General features: G+C 41.6%; 2 protein-coding genes across 2 annotated transcripts in view; one reads left to right on the forward strand and one right to left on the reverse strand.

Annotated features, from left to right (window-relative positions):
* SLC25A21 (solute carrier family 25 member 21) overlaps positions 1-2,030 on the reverse strand; it is a 232,233-nt gene extending 230,203 nt beyond the window's left edge. Inside the window, exon 1 of the mRNA XM_036384707.2 lies at positions 1,858-2,030. Within this exon, the coding sequence (XP_036240600.1) occupies positions 1,858-1,924 (67 nt within the window). The 5' untranslated portion in view covers positions 1,925-2,030. The remainder of the gene's footprint in view (positions 1-1,857) is intronic.
* Positions 1,741-21,214, forward strand: part of MIPOL1 (mirror-image polydactyly 1) — a 186,844-nt gene continuing 167,370 nt past the window's right edge. The window contains exon 1 of the mRNA XM_036384706.2: positions 1,741-1,882. The gene's annotated coding sequence lies outside the window, so the exon portion shown is untranslated. The remainder of the gene's footprint in view (positions 1,883-21,214) is intronic.

Here is a 21,214-nt window from a genome sequence, read left to right on the forward strand (position 1 = left end):
ACTTTATAGCTCCCATTTGAAGCACACATCTCAAAATCCCCTGGTACAATTTTAGTGTTGCTCAGACTTAGCTAATAAATTATTACTGGTTTATTTCAAAACCAATTAATAGAGATTTCTGTAAAAATTTAAGGCAAGTGATGCAGCTAAGGAACTTGCCTGCCTGACAGGAGATTAAGCAAAAGGTTGAAAGCATCCGTAACATTATGTTGCTGGACTAGACACAACAGGCCTCTCACATTGTACTTTTTTTTTTAAGTGTTGCATGCAGATCAATAGCCTCCTTGAAAATTCTCTCACCCTAATACTGATGTTTACCAGATTACCACATATTTTTCATTTATCTAAATGGGAATTTTCTTTCTGTGGTGTTAGGCAATCTCTTCTACAAAGAGAACCTGTAACAAAAAAAGGCTCCTACCAGAGGATGGTAACACAGTGCATTAGATCAATCTGAATCACTAAGGCACAGGCCAACTGCTAAGGGCAGATAAATCTGTCATCTTGCAAAACATCTGGTGGCAAAACACCTCAGTATCCCTTCAGGTATGAAGGGTTTTCAACAGTCTAGGACAGATTAAACCTTTCCATTCTCTCCTATAGGAAGATAGGGGTGGTACCAAGCAGAATCCAAAAAACCTTTAGAATTTCAGAGGCTGCAGAAAAGCTACATAAACAGTCATACAATACGCTGGAAGGGTGGGGACAGCAGTCATACAATACACTGGGACACCAGACTTCTCCACTTCTGCTATGACATCTCTCACTGTCAAAGAAGAAGGCTGAAAACAAAGGGCATACAGAGCCACTAGCATGAAATCAAACTGCTCAAATGTGTGTTGGTGGATTTAGAGGTACAAGGGGAATTAGAGGGAATGGAAGACAAGCTCACATGTAATGTCATGGCTACTCAGGTCTCAATCACAAGAGAATTTTTCTTGTGCACATTACACTGAAGCATAAGACACAGCACCACTACCATGTAGCTCTTCTCTTTCATGTAAAACATAATATGACAAACAGCATTTAGACCTCAGAAGAGACTCTAAGGAACAATTAAAAACACACTACATAGTTGAAATATTAACATATGCAGACTGAAAGAGCAGGATATTGTGTTAAAATCCCCTACACTGCAGGCTGACTTAAATATTTCAGCTTCACTGGGATTTAGGTAAGAAATCTGAAGAAATTGACCAGCAACGCTTTCATTACTAAACAGATGTTTACGATTTTGACATTTGTAGTTTGCAGTACAAACAGACTACAAATTAATGAGTAATGTCGACATTCCTAAAAGTATTTCAAAAACCCCACAGAAACGCATTTCCACTGTAGCCCTGCATTGGTTTCTCTGTAACTCAGCGACGAAGAGTGTCACGGGGAAGGACTCTGAGCAGGGCAACTACGTTTTCTGTCCCGTATCCAGGCGCTGGAGGCGGATCCCGGCCGTGGACTCCCCCGAGGCGCTCTAGCCCTTCGGGGGGGCTGTGCTGCAGGACACCGGCGGCTTCGGCCGTTGAAGGGGCCCGCCCGCCACTCTTATCGCCCGAGGGGCTGCAGGGCGTGTGTGGCGCAGATACACGGCGGAAACCGGGAGCGCCCCTTCACCCCCCTGCCCCGCCGGCGGGCCGAACACCGTTACAGGACTTGCTCCGGGACCCCCGTACTTGGGTCTCCTCCGGAGCCCGCCCGCGCCGTCCGCCGGGGGAGGAGCCGCCGCTGAGCCGGTTCGGTCCCCGCTGCCCGAGCGGCGCGGAGAGGGGGAGGCGGCGCAGCCGCCTGCGCCTCAAGTTGGCGGAGCGCCGGCGGGGGACGGGCAGACCCTTCCCGCCCACGAGGAACGCGCGCACTCACCCGCCGAGCCTCCGGCGACGACTTGGTGAGAGGCCTCCTGCAAAAAGCCCCGGGGCTGCCGAGCCATCCTTGCCCGCGCCGCGGCGGCGACGAGAGGGAGCTGGCGCCTGGAGAGCGGCTGGGAGCCGGGGCCGAGTCCGCGCGGGGCGGGTGGGGAAGAGCCTGAGGGGCCGCGGTTATCTGCGGGCGGGAGGGGGAGCCGCGAACGCCGGGGGCGGGGGCGCCGGGCTGCGCGGCCCCGCGGCGGCCTTTGGCAGCCGGCCCCGGGCAGAGGGCGGCCCCGGGCACGGCACGGGCTCGCAGCTACCGGCGATCGCTTCTAGCCGGAAAGCGGCAGCCTCTCTCTATTAGGACAGAGCCGGGACGGCCGGCGCTGCGATCGCCCAGGCCGGGGCGAGGAGCGAGGCTATGGCACTGTCAGCGGGTCGGCGGGGGACGGCAGCCGATCGCCTGCTCGGGCTCGGGTCGTACACTCCCGTCTCGGGCTGGTGTATACAGCGCACATCCTGCTCCCCCACCGCTGCTGGGACCCAGCTAACACCGCACATCCTCTGCTCCTCAACGTGTAGGAAGGGTCGCTGGTGCCGCTGTGCTCACAGGCTGTCTTTTTGAAGCCTACTGTCCTTTAAAAACCTTTAGTCTAAAGCTTGGTTCCATCTCTTTGATGTTCAAAGGACACGGGTATGTTGTCACTTAGAGAGTAACTATTACATGTTACACGGACCTGTGGGCCCATCTTAGTAAACAAAACGGTGACAGGGCACGGGCTGGAAGTGGTGGGACATAGTCAGTGCCATTGCGTACAGCCCCCAGAACTGCTTTCGGCAAGGCCAATTTCTGCTTTTCCAGAAGATGCCCGAGTACAACGTGGGGGCAGCATGGGCTCGTCCCAGAGGCAGCACCATTGATGGGCAAGACAGTTCAGAGGGCTGTTCTGATACATTAGTTTGCTGAGTGCCTGCGCGTGTTTTGTGATAGTTTAGCCACAAATGTTGCTAACTGACTAGAGCTTCCAGCCTTGAAAGGAAATGTAGCTTTTTGTAATGTACAAAGATAAGAGGAAAACAACGGGTTTATTGCTACTGAAAAGGATGGGAACGTAGGAAATATACAGAGAAGTGTTAATAAAATGTTAAAAGACCATGACCCTAATTGCAAAAATGAATAATAGTCAGGTATAGTATTCAGCTATATCACTTGAATGCATCAGCAAATAAACAATAACATGAATTTTTGATCTATATAGGAGCTGAGTGCAGATTGCTGTGGGAATACAGAATAACTCCCTTAAATTAATAAAACTTGAATGTGCTGACCTTTAAGTAATTAAAATCTTAACTTCGATGTTTCATTAGCATTTGCGTTAGTTCCCTTGGTTTGGCTCCTTGATAATGCTGCTCAATAAATACTCCTGGATGATCAAGTCTCCAGTGTTCCCTATCATCAAAAAGCAGATGCTGAAGCATCACCACTTTTTTGTTCCAGACATATAGGTCTCCTTGTGCAATGTTCTCTTGGGTACAAATAGCAAATCTAGTATTAAAGTGGACTTTGCTGCAGTATTTCGTCAGCAAAGAGAGTTTGGAGTTCATCAGAGTGCAGAAACTGGTCAGATAAATTTGTTTTCTGCATGTGTCCCTGCATCAAAGAGAATAACGGTCAGAGTGCATGTAAGTTACATAGATGTTCACACAGTAGCATAACACCTGCTCCTTAAAAAAACAAACAACCTCTGCTATTGTTAGGAAACTATTAAGGTTGTGTCATAGTATTCAAACTCCAAATCTATGCCCCCTAATTCAATTCCGCAACTGGAAGTCTCTTTGGCATATCTCCCTTATTTTCCATCCACCCCTCCCTCCTCCCCCACAAAGGGCAACCTTCCCACTGTGCAGGTATCCTAAAGCACTTCTAGGCTTAATCCTATTTACATATGGCCTCTTCCGAAACCATGAGCACCACTCCATTCTTTTCCTCAATATCCCTGGCAGGGTCCGTCACTCCATTTGTGGTTACTGCGTCCCTTAGTGGGAAAGTCCGTCCATCCTGGGCAGCCCGCCAGCGCTAACAGCCGAGAAGGAAACCACAGCTGGCTGTGCGGGGGAGGGACGGGCCGGAGAGACCCCCGAGCAGCGCCCCGCCCGCCGCCCCGCCCGGCCCCGCCGCGCCGCCTCTCCCGCCCGCAGGGCGGCGCCACCGCCGCGCCCCGGCCCCGCCGCCTCGCCCCGCCCCCGGGCCGCGGCCCCGCCGCCGCGCGCTCCCGAGGGCGGCAGGCGCGCGCGCCCCTCCCCCGGCCCGCCCGCGGCTTTGTTGCGGAGGCGGCGGCGGGGCCGGAGCGCGCAGGTAACGGGGCGGCGGGGCCGGGTCGGGGCCGCCCCGCGGTGCTCGGGTTGGAACTCGGCCCATCCTCTGCGGCGGGGCTCGGCGGCGGCAGCGCGTCCCGCCGAGACGGCGTTAGGTCGGGCCGCTCTGACCCAGCGCCTCCCCGCGGGCAAGCGGCCCTGCCCGGCCTCCTCCGCCCCCGGGACCGAGCCGTCGCCGGGCCCTTGCGCCGCTGACGGGCTGCGTGTGCCGTGGCAGCCCCTTGGCTGCGTTAGTGTTACCTCCCCATGGCCGCAGGGCGACCCGGCTTGCCCGACTTAGCGCCCGCTCCGTAGCCGGAGATAGGGGGGAGCAAGTTTGCCGTGCGAGGATGCGCGGTTTGGAGTCCCAGAGGCTGCGGCTTTGCGGGAAGGGACGGACGGGCTGCCTGCATCCCGGGAGGGGGGCAGCGCTCAGAAGGGGGCCGGGACAGGTCCGAGATGAAACCTGCCCCGAACAAACTCAGGAGGTCGGTGCTGAATCTTTAGTGTCAGATAAGAACAAACTGTGGAAGATGTTCACCATTGTAGTAATGCATTAAAAAAAAAAAAAAGAAAGAAGAAGAAGAAACCGCACCAATTTGTCAAAATAAAGCTTGTGCTTTTTTTTTTCTTTTCATATTTATGACTTAAAGTTGCTTAGGAAATCCCAATAAGCTGTATACCTAAGCTCCTGTTGTAATTCCTGCTAATCAGAGTTCTTGATGATGATGTGAGGGTCTATTTCTTCTTAGGAAAAAGGCTGTAGGTTTCTCAGTGTGAAGAGTTGGGGAGAAAAACATTCAGTAAATGTACCCAAAGGATTGTTTTACCTGAGACAGCACACTCTCCGATGTTTGATGTTTGTCCGTGGAAAAACTGCAGCTGGGTCTAGGTACTACTTCAGGGGGTTGAAGTGATTGGAGCTGGGTTGCTGTAAGAGTTTGTTCGCCCCGAGTTTGGGAATTCAGAGTGTCCTGCAGTGCTGTAGTGGCTTTTAAGTATTCCAGCAAGTTCTAACTCCAGTTAGAACGGTCTTAAATTGCAGTGCTGCCGCTGTGGAAGAAAAATCGGTTAACCACAGCAATGTGATTTCTAGCTCAAAAGATCTCAGAGCTGCAAATCTTGGAGGTTCCAGGATCTGTGGGATTTCAGGAAGGGCAGTGATGTGCTTGCCTTGTTCTTGTACCTGTCCTTGACCATCCATACTTGACCAGTTCTGCTCTGGGAATGTACAACTCTGGTTTAGCTTGAAGCCACTTGTTTTAGATTATTTGTTTATTTAAACATGTTATGGCACTAGCTTATAAATCCCATGAGGTTTAACAAGAGTTAAAACAGTCATGCCAGTTAAACATGCTGCTTATGTGATAGTTCTGTTTTGGTTTATTTTGCTGTTTAGTACCCAGAATGTTGTCATTCATGATGAAGTTCTTCAGCTGTGTGAGATAGAGCCATGTACACCAGTGAGGTGCCATCAGTTTGATGGCTATGAGCTCTTCTACCTTGTCACTGGTAAAGGGATTAGCACTGATTTCAGGATCTTGAAAGTGATAACCTTGTCTTGCCTGTCCAGCTAAGAAATTACTGCAGTTCTGGTTGCAGTAGGAAAAGTGAAGAGAGGGACTGGGACATGAAATTACCTATAGGATTTAAGAAGGTAGGGACAGTTGCTGCAATTAGTTTCTGTAGGTATTTCAGGTTTTCGTGCAATGATGCTGCAAGTTCCTTACAGTTTGTAATGGGGACTACTGCCCAATAGTAGTGGGTAACAAATTAAATTTAAAAAATCTCTTTCCCCAGTTTTCACATTATAACTAATTATATTTCTTGCCTTTTTGCTTGTTTGCTTGCTTTGTTTCTGGATTTACCTTATTTTCGTTTTAGTTATTAGTTTGCCTGTTTGAGATAAGGAAATGCTACTTTTCTTCACATTCTGTTGATCTGTCTCCCTGCTTGTTAGAAGTCATTCTAGATGCTGCTAAATTAGTAATGCATTATAATGGTGTTAAACTCATTCCCCGACCAGTAAGAAGCAAAACAAGGTTTTGCTTCAGGCTTAGTATTTCTCTTGAAGTAAGACAAATCCAACATACTCATTGTATTACTGGCAGAAATAGTATGGTGCTGATGGAAGATGACCCACATGTTGCTTTTTACAGTTTGTGGGGGTTTTAGTTTCAGAGAGTGCCTACGTTAGTAAAAAAATAAGGGACTTTTTGGATCATGCTAGAAGGCATTAGGGGAGAAGAGAAAATACATGTTTGATAGTTCTCTGGGGAAAGAATCAACAAATTATTCATTAGAATTTAAAGCAAGAAGATACACATGAGCTGAGGGTGAAGAGGAAGAGCATCCTGCTTATAGATCACAGATTTGTGTAAAATTAGTTGCAAACTTGAGAGATATCCTAATGGATCTTTATGCTACCTACTTTTTAGTCTGCCAGACATAGGGCAGAATAGATGCTGCGTGTTGATGGCAGTGAAATGCCATAGTGCGATGGTTTTAAGCTATGAATTGGCGATCTGACTTGATGCTCACTTCAATGTAGATCACCCAAATCAATGCAGAGGCTTCTCACTTTACGTCTATTATCCTATGTGGGCAATTGGTGTTTTGAAATTTACCTTTGAAACAAACAAACAACCCTTCTGGGCTGAGGACTATTGACAGATTTAACTACAAGTTAATGTTGAAACTGACAGATACTCTGTTAGAATGACTGCTGCCTTTTTCCTTTTCCATTGAAAGGAAGATGGTTTTGAAGGAGTAAGGGAATGGAGTATTGAACCTTTATTTGCAGAACAGATACAGCTATGGAAAGAACCAGTGTGAATGCTCAGTTAAGATGATTCTCTGTTGATTTCAGCCACCAGTTTTTTAAATGACAGGATGCTTGGCATGCTCCCTGCTAGTTTTGTGAGGAAGCTCCCTGCTTGCTTCATAACAGCAGGCTTCTGTTTTCCATGATGATTCTTGATGTGGACCTTTGTGCTTTAGGGACAGGTTAAAATGCAAACTGACAGTTTCTGCAGAGTGGTGGCCTTTGGTATAGTAAAGAATTTTATATATTAGAATTTTGAAAATAGTTTATGTGTGTATTGGCTTTATATGGCAAGGTTCTTTAGCAGGGGAGCTACAGAGGGTCTTCTGTGAGAAGCTGCTAGAAGCTTCCCTCATGTCTGACAGAGCCAATGCCAGCCAGCTTCACGATGAATCCACTGCTGGCCAAGGCCGACCCTGTCAGCAGCAGTGGCAGCACCTCTGGAATAACGAAGTTAAGGAAGGGGGGAGGACTGGGAATTCTTCCTTGCAGCTGGAGAAGGGAGTTAGAAAGCACGAGAGAAGAAACTCTGCAGACACCAAGGTTGGTGATGAAGGAGAGGGAGGAGGTGCTCCAGCCACCAGAGAAGAGATTCCCCTGCAGCCTGTTGTGCACACCATGGTGAGGCAGCTGTGCCTCTGCAGTCGGAGAAGATCCCCCACTGGAGCAGGTGTCTGTGCCCAAAGGAGGCTGTGACCCCATGGGAAACCTGTGCTGTACCAGCTCCTGGCAGGCCGATGATAGAGCAGATTTGCTGGTGTGGTGGAGCCATGGGGGACCCATGCAGGAGGAGCTTGTTCATGAAAGATTGAACCATGTGCAAGGGACTCATGCTGGAGCAGTTTGGGGATAATTAGTCCATGGGAAGCAATCATGTTGAAGTTTATGGAGGACTTTCTCCTGTGGGAGGGACCTCATGCTGAAGCACAGGAAAAGTGTGAGGAATCCTCTCCCCATGGAGGAAGGAGCAGCAAAGACAATGTGTGATGAACTGACTGGAAACCCTGTTTCTGTCCCTCTGCTCTGTGATGGGGGGGAGGTAGAGAAAACTGGGAGTAAAGTTAAACCAAAGAAGTGGGAGGAGGGTGTTTTAAAGTTTAGAATTTCCCTAAGTCAAATCTGTTTTGCCCATGATGGTAACTGGTGACTGAGCTTTTTGTTATATTTTTCTTTTCCCTGTACAGCTGAATAGAGAGTGATAGAGCAGCTTTTGGTGGGCACATGGATTCCAGTCAGAGTCAGCCCACCGCAACACGAGATATTGCTGGGATTGATCTTTGGTTTTCATAGCATTAATAAATCAAATAATATTTTTTTTAAATGTTCACTTGTAGGTTACAGTTCTCTAAAATAAAATTTCTTGAAACTTTTTTGACATGAAACAGGCACTAAGTACAAGTAACAGACAAGATTGTGTAAATTGAATGCTAGTGGATTCCTGTCATAATGTAGTATGTGTTGCTTAAAGGTTTACTCTATTTTATTGAACATCTAAACGTGAAAACAGCTTATTGTATTTACTGTGCACCGTTACACTTGGCTGAGTCTTGCCAAAGGCATTGCAATATTTATTTTCTGCTTTTCAGAGAAATTAAAACTCAGTGGTTTAGTTAATTTTTCTGAAAGCACTTTTTATTTTGAAACTTAGAGTTGTGGTACCTGTGGCCTAAGACCAACTTCATTTTGGCCACCAGAGTGGCTTATTTTCTTCCCTTTTTTGTTTGTTAGTTTTTGTTATGTTTACCTGTGCTTTTCTCTAGTAGGCATGTAGAAGGAGTTTATTGGGTCAGGTGGGTGATGGGAGGCTGTTTGTACCTGTGTTGTGACTTGGGTGTGCTACATGAGGACCAGATGACTTGCAGGAATGCTCCTGTGGGTTCTAGAGTAGGGAAGGGGTTGAAAGGCTTGGTAGGGTCCATGAGTGACTTACAGGCTGCTTGCCATTATAGGTGCTGAAATATATTCTGGAAAATCACATTGAGAAAAGGCATATAATCCTTATTGTTGACTTCACGGGCAGTTAAAATTATCATCAATATGTTTGTTTTATTTTTAGCATGGACTAAAATACATGAGACTGGTTCATAGTGTCTGTTATGTAACAGAAAAAAAGTCAAGACAGTGGCTGTGGTATCATTTTGTTCAGTATCTCTTGCTAGAGTAGCAAACCCAGGAGCAGATCCAACTTCCCTTTAAGTGAATGGCAAAACTCCCATTGGTCACAAAAGCCTGGGATTACACCGTGGGTTTGGAAGAAATAATTGGTAATGAGTTCAGCTCCTGGAGGGCATTAATTTTTGCACCGTGAAATCCGTAACAAATTGAGTTAAGGAGATCCACATAACATGCTGGTAGACAAATGCTATCCTTTCTGTCCTTTTGTGTAGATCTGTTGAAGACAGAATTTGATCTTTAAGTTATATGTTCATTTAAATAGTCATATTCTGACTAGCTATGCACTAATTTAAATGTGAAGTGTGAAATAAATTAGAAAAATCTAACCTGGTGCAGTAATGTAGTATTAGGACTAAGAAGGATTAAAGGGCTTGGTTGTTGATTAGGTCTTTGAAAGGAGGGAGAGGGTTGCAGCTGCCATCAGGGTTTGTGGAATGAGAGCAAGGTTGTATCTGAATCAAAACTGTTCTGAAAATGCTGTATGATGCTCCAGTGTAAGAGAATTTAACATGGGATCAAAAACTGCTGCACTTGAAGCAAACAGACTGCAATTTTGATTTACGGTAGTAATTTATTTAAGCCAATTTACAAGTTCACTTGTACTTTAGCTTATGAATAAAAATGTCCAATTGTAAAAGGAGTATTTAGTGCTGAAGAATTACTTCCTGGGTGGGCATGTGTATAAATTGCCCTGGGTGGGACTAGAATTGGAAAATGTTCTTAGTTACCAATTTAACAAAAGAATGATCCTAAGCTTAGGTTGGCTTGGTGAAAATATCATAGGGCTTTCTGAGGCTTGGCAGTTGAGGTGTATGGAAATGAAAAGTATTAAAATATTTATTTTATGTAGAATATTTACACAATTTAAAATACAATTTTTAGTTGTTTCAGTTTTTAGTGCATAAAGTTAAATATGTTTAAAACTTTGTATTACTTTTTTTTTTTTAAGATGTTCTTGACTTGTTTCCTTTGGGGTTAATACTCTGCTTTAGCTTTCTTTCATTGCATTGTTTCCAAATGTATGTTTGACCCCCTTTCCTTGTTAATTCTGATATTTCAACAGGTGAGAAAGTGGAACCATTCTTCTTGCTTGCCTATTGTATATGATAGGAAAGAAAACATAAGCGAATATAATACATTGAAACATAGCAAACATAATACAAACTGGTATTATACATTTCACTTAATTTTAGGAATTGACTACCAAAAAGATAAACCTAGTTACCAAGAAAAACAGTATCTCAGCTTGCAGCTGAGTGCAGTTAAGAGATCTGAGAACACTGACTGAGCATAATTAGAAAAGCTAAGACATTCCAGTGGTATCTTCGAAGCTATTGAAAGAAGTTATGCAAAAATGAGTGTATTCTTTTTTTTAAGCATTTATTTCTCTCAGTAATGGTATGATATATATTTATATACTTCTTCTTGAAAGTTAGTGCTGTTTGAGAGAGATTATATGGCAAAATGTGAAGATACATATCTAATGCGCTATCGTGTCAGATACTGTTATTTATGCTTATTGTAGTTGCCTAGATTATCCCATCCCATCATTAGTGGTATTGATACAATAAAATCATTAGTATCCATAGAATAGTTCAATAAAGTTATTGGTATTACTTTTAGAAAGTCACAACTTACTTTGGTTAAATAGTGTTTTTAACTTAAAATTTCTATGATCTGCAGTTGGACTTGCTTTAAGATGCTGCTTCTCAATGTGTTCTTATGATTCACAGTAAATAAAATTTCAGGTTCTATAGGAATTTTAGACATTAAGTGGTTAGGGGGTGGCAATGTGTTAAATTGGCTATGTAAATTTTTAGATACAAGCATGAGAAACAAAGCAGTGTTGTTCATCATGTCTTTCTGTAGTGTGCCTCTTATGTGTGCACAGACACAGACAGTTTTTCCATTTGCTCTTATGGCAGAGCATTAGGATGTGGTTTTCCTTGTCTGAGATTTGACATAAGCGCTGTGTGATCAGTTTGCTCCTTGATGCCTTCTTTGTAATGAGGAAATTGGCACTGTGAAATACCCACTACAATTTTAAGATTTATTGAAATTTTTGTAGCTTTTCTTGTAGAGCTACAGAAATGTGTTCTTATTTTTATTTTCTTTTTTACAAATATTACTAGATGAGTGATACAGAAACTATGATAGACATTCAGTTGCTTAGTGTAATAGAAGCAGGTTAATCAAATACTTAGATAATGATTTAGACCTGTTTTCACAGGCACTTCTTCACTTTTTTCCACTCTTTTCTTTTTTTTTTTTTTTTTGCTTCTGCTAGTTGTCATGATACCAGGAGATGGCTGACTGTAACTAGATTAAAATGAAATAAAAATTAGTCTTGAAGTAGTTAAATAACTCCATTCCATGATCTATATCTGAAGAAAAACAAACAGTATTTAATGCGTCTAAGTTCCTGGATCTGTTTGTAATGGTATTTATTTTTATTAAACCACAGGAATCTTGAAGTTTGACTTTTCCCTTTGCACCTGACTGTATGATGAAAAAGGATGTAGTTCCACACCTATATCCTTCTCAAGTGTAGCCTGCATTGATGTCATTGTTCCTTAAAGAGACATCAGCAAACCCATAGTTCTGCTCAGTTTTATTTTAAAGTGCATTTTGATTAAAATTTAAATTTAGCTAGTGGAAAAGCCACTTTCAAGCTTTAAAATTTGCTTTCCCTTCAAGTTAAAATTTAAAACAAAGAAAAAAGACAGCATTCTGTTCTCATTTTGTGGTGCTATGTAAAGTTCATTGCAGGAGATTTTCTTTTCCATTAGTCTCTTCAACTGTCATTTATGGGGAACAAGCTACATTGGAAAAGCTGAGCCACAGGAGGAGCTGTGTGAATTCCCTGATGCCCTTGTTCACCAAGGCATCTATGTATTATAGGATAATACATAGAGCCTCAGTTATACTGCTCTGTGCTCCATTCCTGCCTTCTTGCTGTGACCACCTGTTGGTTGTTTTCAGGTGTTCCTGACTAAATTAGTCCCATCTTTTCCTGCGTTTGGGTACTGTGTAAGGGATGTGGGTATTTCAAGGATTCCCTTACCCTGCTCAGCTGCCTTCAACATGGTGTTGAGTGTGAGGCAGGATGTTTTAAAGAAAAGTGGGGTGGAGTGGTGGAACTTACTGTCCATTTCCTGCACTGTCTCTTTGCTTGCACCAGGTTCTAAATTAGCTGCTGATCTTGCTAGACATGCCTTGGAGACCAGAATTGGGCTGGCTGCTCAGCCAGCTCTTGGCCCTTGGCAAGCTCAGGCACCTGCTGAAGTGCTGCACAGAAGGCATAGCACTGCTTCTCCTTCTTTCTGCTCTTCTGCAGCCAGAGCTCAATAACCTTGGCTGATGGGCACAAAGGGTCCTGGGGAGGGAAGGAGACTGCTCTTTTTCACTCCCAGACATGAATTGAAGGCACAGTGGGGTTTTTAAGGCAAGGTTTAAACGGCTCCATTTCAGAAATGCTGTGTGTGACAGCAGTAGTCAAATTAATCTTTAAAGTTAGGCATAATATAGCTTCAGCTCCCACTGTGCAGAAGTATCCTTGAATAGGGACAGCAATAGCCTTCTGAAACTTAGTTTTTGTATGTTTGAGGAGTTTCCCTTTTTAATGAAAAAGGCCACATCTAATACCTTAAATTGTGTTACAGTTTTCTGTAGTTATTGAGGGTTACCTGTGTTTGCTTATTTGCTTGCATTAAGAAAGAACAATAAAGCTTCACATCTGGATTGGGAGTGTGTAGTCATGTGCTGCATCTTGTAGAAAAATGGTGCTTCTTTATAACAGTTTTTGAGACATATTTTACAAATATTAAAGGATAACAAAAGATTTCACACATGTACAACAGTTTCAGCCTAGCATGGGAGTGAATGTAGTTTGTTGGTTGTTTTCTTCTGAAACAGTATTGTTTTCTGAATAGTCTCACATTATGTCTTCTGAATATCTCATTAGCAAACAGAGATGTGAAGTAGCTGTTGAGTTTTCGATTCATTTTACCCCCAGCAGCTCTTGCCATAGGTGTGCAGGGTCGCACACCGGTAGATGGAGCCCTGTGCCAGCAGCCAGCTTTGAGCAGGCTGGTGAGCGAACCTGCAGCCTCTGACCTTAGCGCCAGGCGGGAGCGCCTTCTGACGCATGTATCTGTGATATGTTTTATTCATAGAAATGGATATGGGTTTAAAATTAAATGTCTGCCGTTAGCTGTGCAAGTCGAGGCAGTGACTGTGTGCTCAGATGCTTAGGGACAGCTTTGTGGCGTTCATGACGGGCAGGCGGTCGGGTGAAATGCCCTGATTTGTTCCAGAGTGCTGCAAGGATGAGAGCCCATGTGGCTTGCCACGTTTTTCTGTTAACTTCTGAGCCAACTGCATGCCCTTAGGTATATCTTTGTTGAAACCATCAAAAACAGGACCTATGGGAAGCTCTTAAGAAACTTACAAAGCAGATTAAAACACAAGTTTTGTGACTTAGTTTTGTAATTTTGTTATTCGTATATGCTAACTGCTGATTTTTTAAAAACATGTTTTTGAGTATAGAAAATTGTTGAATAGAGCAGTTCAGAAATTCAAAATCAGCAGTAGCTAATCTTGTGTATTGTCTCTTTTGCACTCTGTGTGTCCACACCCACAGCCCAGAGCTGTGTTACATGGCTCAGCTACACGATACCATGAACTGGGTTTGTTGACATTTCTTTCAGCCACTTGTAGAACTGTAAAAAATGTCCAAGTTTTTTGTAACTTTATTTAGAAATCGATTTACCTGATGCAGTTTTGTATATAGCCAAGTTACTCTAGTGTTAGAACAGTTCTTAAACAGCAAGATGCTAATTTTATTTGAAAGTTTGAAATGTAGTTCTTAATTTTAAAGGGAGAGAGGAGGAAAATTTTTGAGGGATAATAATAACATAAATTGTTCTTGTGGGGGTTTTTACTGGGTTTGTTCCAATAAGTCTACACCTGAAATATCTGAGAGATTGGTAGTATTCTGTGATTGTAACAGGTATACCATTTCTATAACATATGCCCTGCATTTTTTATTTGAAATTCCAAGTGTCTTAATGTTTACATTTCAAAACAATGGGGAGGGTGTGGGTCCCTGCTGTTTTTTCTCTGACTAATATTTCTGCACAGTAACACTCCTGTACTGTACCTTAAATCTCAAAAGAAAAATTAAGTCATTCTTAAAGCCTGAAGATTTGTCTGATGACTATATGAATACTGGGCTAAGTTGCAATCTGAAATAATCTTTGGAAATGTGTTTCTACCTGCTGTTCATTATGTGTGTTAAACTGGAATTCAGATGTTAGGGAATGGACAAAGAAGTGATATTGTGAAAGGATTTTTCAAAAATAAATTGTTCAGTTAGAATTCTGCTGGAATTGTATCATTTTGTTTGCTTTATTTGTTTTAATGGTTAGTAGTTGCTTTTGCTTATGATTTGCAAAAATGAAGTTATGGATTTTCTTTCACATGGCACATAGTTGGATGGGGCTTTGAGCAACCCGATCTAGTTTCCCTGGCCATGGCAGGGGCTTGGAATAGGTGATCTTCAAGATCCCTTCCAATCCACACTACGCTAGGTTCATGATAGCAAAGTATTACAGCACTCCTGTCATTCAAACCCAATTATTTGTTGCAGTCTGGAGAGGAAGCTCTAGACGGTATTGCAATTTGTTATTGATTCAGTGCATTTTTAAAAAATCAGACACAAATCACAGCTATAAACATCCTTCTGCTTTGATAGGAAAAAATAGTCATGTGTGGGTTTGACCCCAGCCAGCAGCTAAACACCAGCACAGCTGCTCACTTGCTGCTCTTCCCAGCAGGCTGAGGAGGAAAATACGGAGAGTGGAAGAAAATTCATGTTCCAAGACAGTGACAGTTTAATAAGCAAAGGAAAAAGAAGAAAGAACAAACCAACCAACCAAAACTAAAACCAACAAAAATTTATGCAAATGGAGTCACTCGCTGCCTCTCATCTGCAGCGCACCATGGCCCAGCCAGTCTCAGAGAGCTGCTGCTGCTTTGGAGGAAAAGCTGCATACCCCCTTTCTTTGCTTTTCCCAGTTTCATTGCTAAGCATGACATTATATGGTGTGGAATATCTTTTTGGCTGGTTTGGGTCAGCTTTGCCCCCTCACAACTTCTTGCCCATGCCCAAGCTACTCTCTGGAGGCACAGAGTTGGCGGGAAACAAAAGCCTTGATGCTGTGGAAGCAGTGTAGGCAATATTCAGATTACTGGTATGTTATCAGCACTGTGTTAGCCGTAACCCCAAAACACCAAAATACCATGTGTGCAGTTACAAAGGAAGTTAATGACATCCAAATCAGAGTCAGTACAAGTAGAAACATATCTTTTCAATAGTAAAAATGCTCTTTTCTAAAATGTGTTATGAAAGGCAAATTTGTAGCAGCATTGATGATAGACAGATGGATATGCAGCTTAAATTTGTAAGGGAGGAATTTCTAAATTTATATAGACACAATTTACTTAAGCAAGTCTCAATTTTTAAAATTCTAGTAATAATGTAGAAGAAATTTTACTTCTATGCAGCAGTGACTTCTCACATATGAATGAAGTTGCAACATATGTATTTGGCATTAGTGATGTCTTAAGCCACCATTATTTTGTTCAAGAATGATCATGCCCTTTTGTTTTGAGCCATCATGTTTTTGTATTCTTTGATTTTTTATTTAGTTAGTACCAGAGGCAGTGATATTAGCACAAATAGGAAGCTGTAGCAGAATATAAGTATTTTACTTGAGTGTTTATGAAAATAAGCTATCTCTGCCTCTCAAGGGCATGGTTACAAAGTTCAGCTCATGTTCTTGTTAAAAGGATCTTTTCTTTGCAGAGGAGGGAGTTTTTTTCAGAAGAAGTTTGACAGTAAAGCTTTCAGTGAAATACAGGGTAGAGCTGAAAAGACAAAATGTTTTGGAAAATTACATTCCAATGAATGTTTGCCCTTAGAAGCAAAAGAAGAGCTTAATAATCTCGTATCATGCATAAAATGAGTGGTAAAATCAACAGAGTAGATATACTGGTCATTGAAAGGTGAGGGAAATAAGACAAGCCTTCATTAAACTTGGCCTTTAAATGTTTTTAAAAAACGAAATACAGAAACACCAAGTCTTGCACCTGCCAGTGCATGGAGAGCATCGTGAAAAGATGACTGATAACCAATGTTTTTCTGTGCTTGATGCATCAGTTGAATTTGGCAGTTGCTCTGAAGAAAGTGGAGACCACCTCTGTGTGTTCAGCATTCCTTATGTATCAGCACCTGAGTCCTTTGAGAGACTTTGTATACTGCCTGAAGCATTCAGCAGGGAAGTACAGCACATGTTGAATAGCAAAGGCTCTAGTGAGGACTGATGTTTTGACCCAGGGAAGATGATAGAAATGTAGAGCTAGCAATTGTGAAAAGCTTTGCGAGGAATCAGAGCTTCTAGGCTCTGGTTCTCCATCAATCCAAAAGATCACAGGTGGTAACTGAAACAGATTAATTTGTAATTCTGATATAAGCATAATACATTTTTCTGCTGACTGTATGGAGTCATAGACCTCAAAGACCTACTGGTAGTTGCCTCTAGCATGACATTTTATCCCTGTCACAGTGGTTTTTGTTAACAGGTTACATTATGTGGGGAAGGAGATTATGGTAACTGAGACATGTAAAGGGCTCCTGCCAAACACAGAACAAAACATTAGCTTGTGCAGAGGCTTGTGATCTTCTGTATTGATGTAAAACAGCTGTTTGGAAAACATCTCTTGGTCTTCTGAGGTCTGAGTGGTTTCTGTGTGCAAATGGGGGACAAAGGGAGATGTAGCTGCAGTCTTATAAGCAAAACTGTTTTGACTGAGGTCCTTGACCTTTTTTTGACCTAAATTTGTATCTTGGTAGGAGGAGTGGGCAAAGCTTTAATATTCTGAGTTTAGCTATTTATTCATTTGTTTATTTACAAGCTCATAAGCTGTAATGGCAAAGCATCTTTCAAAATCTTTATTCTGTCAGTAAAATACATGTGGCATTATACTTGCAATCTGGCTTATGCCCAGAAACAATTTTTCTGCTGGGCCAATTACCAGTATTTGTGATGCTCTGGTATAGCAGTAAAGAGAACTAGCAAGGTAAATCTGTCTAATACTTGCATTTATGAGCTAAACAATATGAACTATTCGTTCTTAGAAATGTGTTATATGAAATTATAATTGAAAACCAATTAACCAAGAGGGAAATTACCCTGATAGCTAATGTATTTTAAATTATATACACGTCTGACACTTAGCCTTTTCTGAAGGTTGAATGACAATGGGGGTGGTTTCATTCTTATTCCCTTTGCAGGTGGATTGTATTCCCCTTTGGAGCTGAGGAGTTGTGCTGGCTTCCCTGCTCAGCTTTGCAAATACACTGTTCAAAACATCAGTTCAAACTGATGTTACTGTGCTTTATCCACCAGTGAGCAGTTTTGCCCATTCCCTGTATCTAAGGTACAGATTCCAGGTGGATGGCACAAAATCCTTTTTTCCATATTTTGTGTTTGTCGGACAGATTTGAGTCATTATCTCTAGGATAAGGAGATGGTAAAACACCTCAGTAATTCCTACAGGGACTATTTATGTAGAGGAAGGATATTCTTGTTTCAGCCTAGATCTTGCCAAAGTTTTTTTTTTGCTTATATGGTTTTTAAAATAGCATAAATTGCATTCCAAGGATTTTTATGTGTTTTTACTTTGTTTATATGTGTGTCTCTGTATATCATTAAATTAATGGTTTAAAATTTTTTAGGATTTTAGGCCAAACTAAAACTAAAGTTGGTTGTTTGTTTTTTTTAATATATCACTAACTATGTGTTGTAATACCATTTGACTGTAGGTCTTTTGATAATTTTTTCTTGATTTTCAAAAGCTTTTAAGCTGTACCTATTTTTGTATGAAATCCACTTTGATAACAGATAAACAATTTGATATTTCTACATGTGAAAGTCTGTCTACAAATAGTGTTTAGATAGGCTGCTTTAATTTTTTATTGTGCATATTTTATACTTTTATAGTTAATTCGGGAATTTAGAATAATTTTTTTTATTGTATACATTTGTGACTGGTTGTGAATTAATCACAGAAGTACAGTGTCAGCATGAATTAATTATGCAAGTAAACCAAATGGCTATTTCATTATTTTACTGAAATGCCAAGAGTTTGAGGAGATCTTTTGTCTTAATAGATTAGCCAGAATTCATTGGGAAAAGTCTTAGTATGTTTAAGGTAATGGGAAAATTTTGCTTTCAGTACATCCTACAGAGATCCTGTTTAAAACAGATGACAGTCTGTCACGTTCAGTAGCACATCAGTCATCAGATTTATTCTAATTCCTTAAGCTGAACATTTCATTCAAGCTTGTAGATTGTCTTGTCAAGCTACCAAAAGCCTCATAGCTTTTCTGTCAAGCATAGAGTTGCACCAGCAGTTCACAAATAAATGCTAAGCTGCAAAAATACTGTTTATTTTCTTTAACCTTTTATTCAGTTAACTACACTGTTCTTTCGTGTTATTTTCTCCACATGTGTTTATCACAAGTATTCGAGGGACTTGCCTCCTAAACATGCCTCATCCTGACCACAGCCACTTCAGACCAAGGACCACTCATTTTGGGGCAGGTTGTTTTTACTTGTAGCAGTCTAGACCACCGTGGTTATCACATTCCTCCTCTAATCACAAAGGCCCAGTGAGCACCTTCCTTTGCTGCAGACGTGAAGGAATCCCACTGCTGCAGCACTGACAGCTGTGGTGTGGCCAGTCTGGCTTTGTGCAGAGTGGCTGTGGACTTCTTGCCCTGCATGGAAAGTGACACTTCTGCTGTCAGCCCATATAGTCGTGACATTCTTTGTATTTACTCATTACAATCCTTCTAAGATATTCTCTCATGCTGTATTGTGTATGTCTCTGTCTTTTTTTTTTTTTATTTCCTGTCTGACCATCTCTAATTCTGAGCTTTTTGATTTAAATGAAATCTTCTGTGTAAACTGTAGCACTTCCTTATGAAGTCTGCGTAAGCCTTACATGGTGGTGAGAGCTTGACTGAGACATACTTTCTTGAAGTCAACCTGTGTATATCTGAGGTAGTAAAACATTGAGGATGGTTAGTTGAAGTTAATTAATTGAATTAAGAAAAGAAAGTAAACTATTAGATTGGTGAATATGTATAAATTACATTTAAGGCCAAAAAATTACTTATAAAGTACTGAAAGCCTCATGTCCAGATAAGACTAATCTCTATATTAAATTGTTAATGCTATGGCATTCAATATAAAGTTGTGACTGCCCTTTAATAGGAAGATTTCCTTGGTTGTCTCTCTTAGCTATTAAAAAATTATATCTAAGCTGTCTGTTACTAATTTTCCAGAACCACCAATTTCAGAACTCTAGTTTTTACTTCTAATTCTTCACTGTGACTTGTGATTTCTTCTAATACGTTTTTTTCCTGTCATTTACATGCAGTGCTAAATTTTCTCTCTTAATCTGGTGTTTTTCTTTGTTATAAAGCCCTGCTCTTTTTAATTTTTCTTGGTCTGTTAAATGGCCGGTGTGTTCTTTTAGCAGGAATAAGCAAGGCTTATTCCTTGAATGGATATTCTGAAAGACACATTGTACATGTCTAAAAAGGAACTGTGGGGTTGAAGCCCTAGATAAAACTAAAGCCTGAGTATATAAAAAAAAGATTGTTAAAATGTCAAGATAATGAAAAGTCAGAAAATAAATTATACCCATTATTAATTTTGAATTGTATTCAAACATAGAAATATGTATCATAGACAAAAGCTGATTACAGAGAGATAAAATTCAATTTTACATTAGGATAATTGTTTTATGTATTTTACATTTATTTATAAGATCAGATAAAGGCCTGGAATTCTCTATATAAATCACAGTATGGTCCTGATGAATGCCAAGGTCAGTAAAAAGAAACCCCTTCACTTGCAAAACACATTGCTACTGCAGAAATACAAAGTGAATAAAATGAAACTGATAGGCAGCGTCTTTCCTACTACACATTCTTTACTTGCATTATTATGTTAGAGTAGTTTTGGGTGTTCAAAGGAGTGAATAGGTATCAATGCTCTCAGCATCCTCCCATATATTATCTGTAGCCAAATTCACATACCTTTGCTAAGTAGAGATTAATGCAAAACTTACTTGAGGATTGTGAGTGAGGCTGGATCTGTTGTCACTGTAACACTGTGAAATTAGATTGGCCCTGTTCAAAGGGTCTTGCACATGCTGGAGATGTAGTTGATGGATCCAAATGTCATGTAGATGGTGGAGCCCATGATTTAAGAGTACATTTCTGTAATAAGTTACTTCCTATCAGGAAGGCTTATTTTTTCCAGAATCAAATCTCTGGTATATCTTCAAGAGAAGGAAATTTAACTATTTTTCAGACTGGAAAGGACAATAACATAACATTCTAGGTTCTCACAGAAGCAACTCTGTGTCAGGTACCTCAGCTGGATCAGCTTGAACTGAAGAAGAGGACACCCTCTCAGTAACTGAACTTCAAGTCAGAATTTGGAATATATGAACTGAAATGGCTGCCATTCACCTTACCACACACATTTAATAAATAAGTTGTAGTGCTCAGTGATGAGTTTTTCATGTGTAGTGTATTGGAGCTTTTGAGTCCTAGGACAATAAAAAACAGAGTCCTTGACATCGCATCCACTTCACAAAAAAGTGTTACTAGACTTGATGAGTATTTCATCAAGCTGGGCATTTTTCACAAGTGGTAGCTTCCAAAACATGACTTTATCAACTGACTTACTTACAGCACGGTGTTCTGCACTTGTTGCTTTTTACTAAGTCAGCTTTTTGGGCTTCTGTCAAAGCACCAGTGTCGCTGAGGTCAGGAATTTGCACTGTTACTCAGTCTGTTACGCACTGTTACACAGTTAGATTACATCAGAGAGTTGTGGCAATGAGTAGTGACTCTACATAGGGTGAGGAACTG

Source organism: Molothrus ater, chromosome 6, assembly GCF_012460135.2.
Source record: "Molothrus ater isolate BHLD 08-10-18 breed brown headed cowbird chromosome 6, BPBGC_Mater_1.1, whole genome shotgun sequence".
Lineage (NCBI taxonomy): Eukaryota > Metazoa > Chordata > Aves > Passeriformes > Icteridae > Molothrus > Molothrus ater.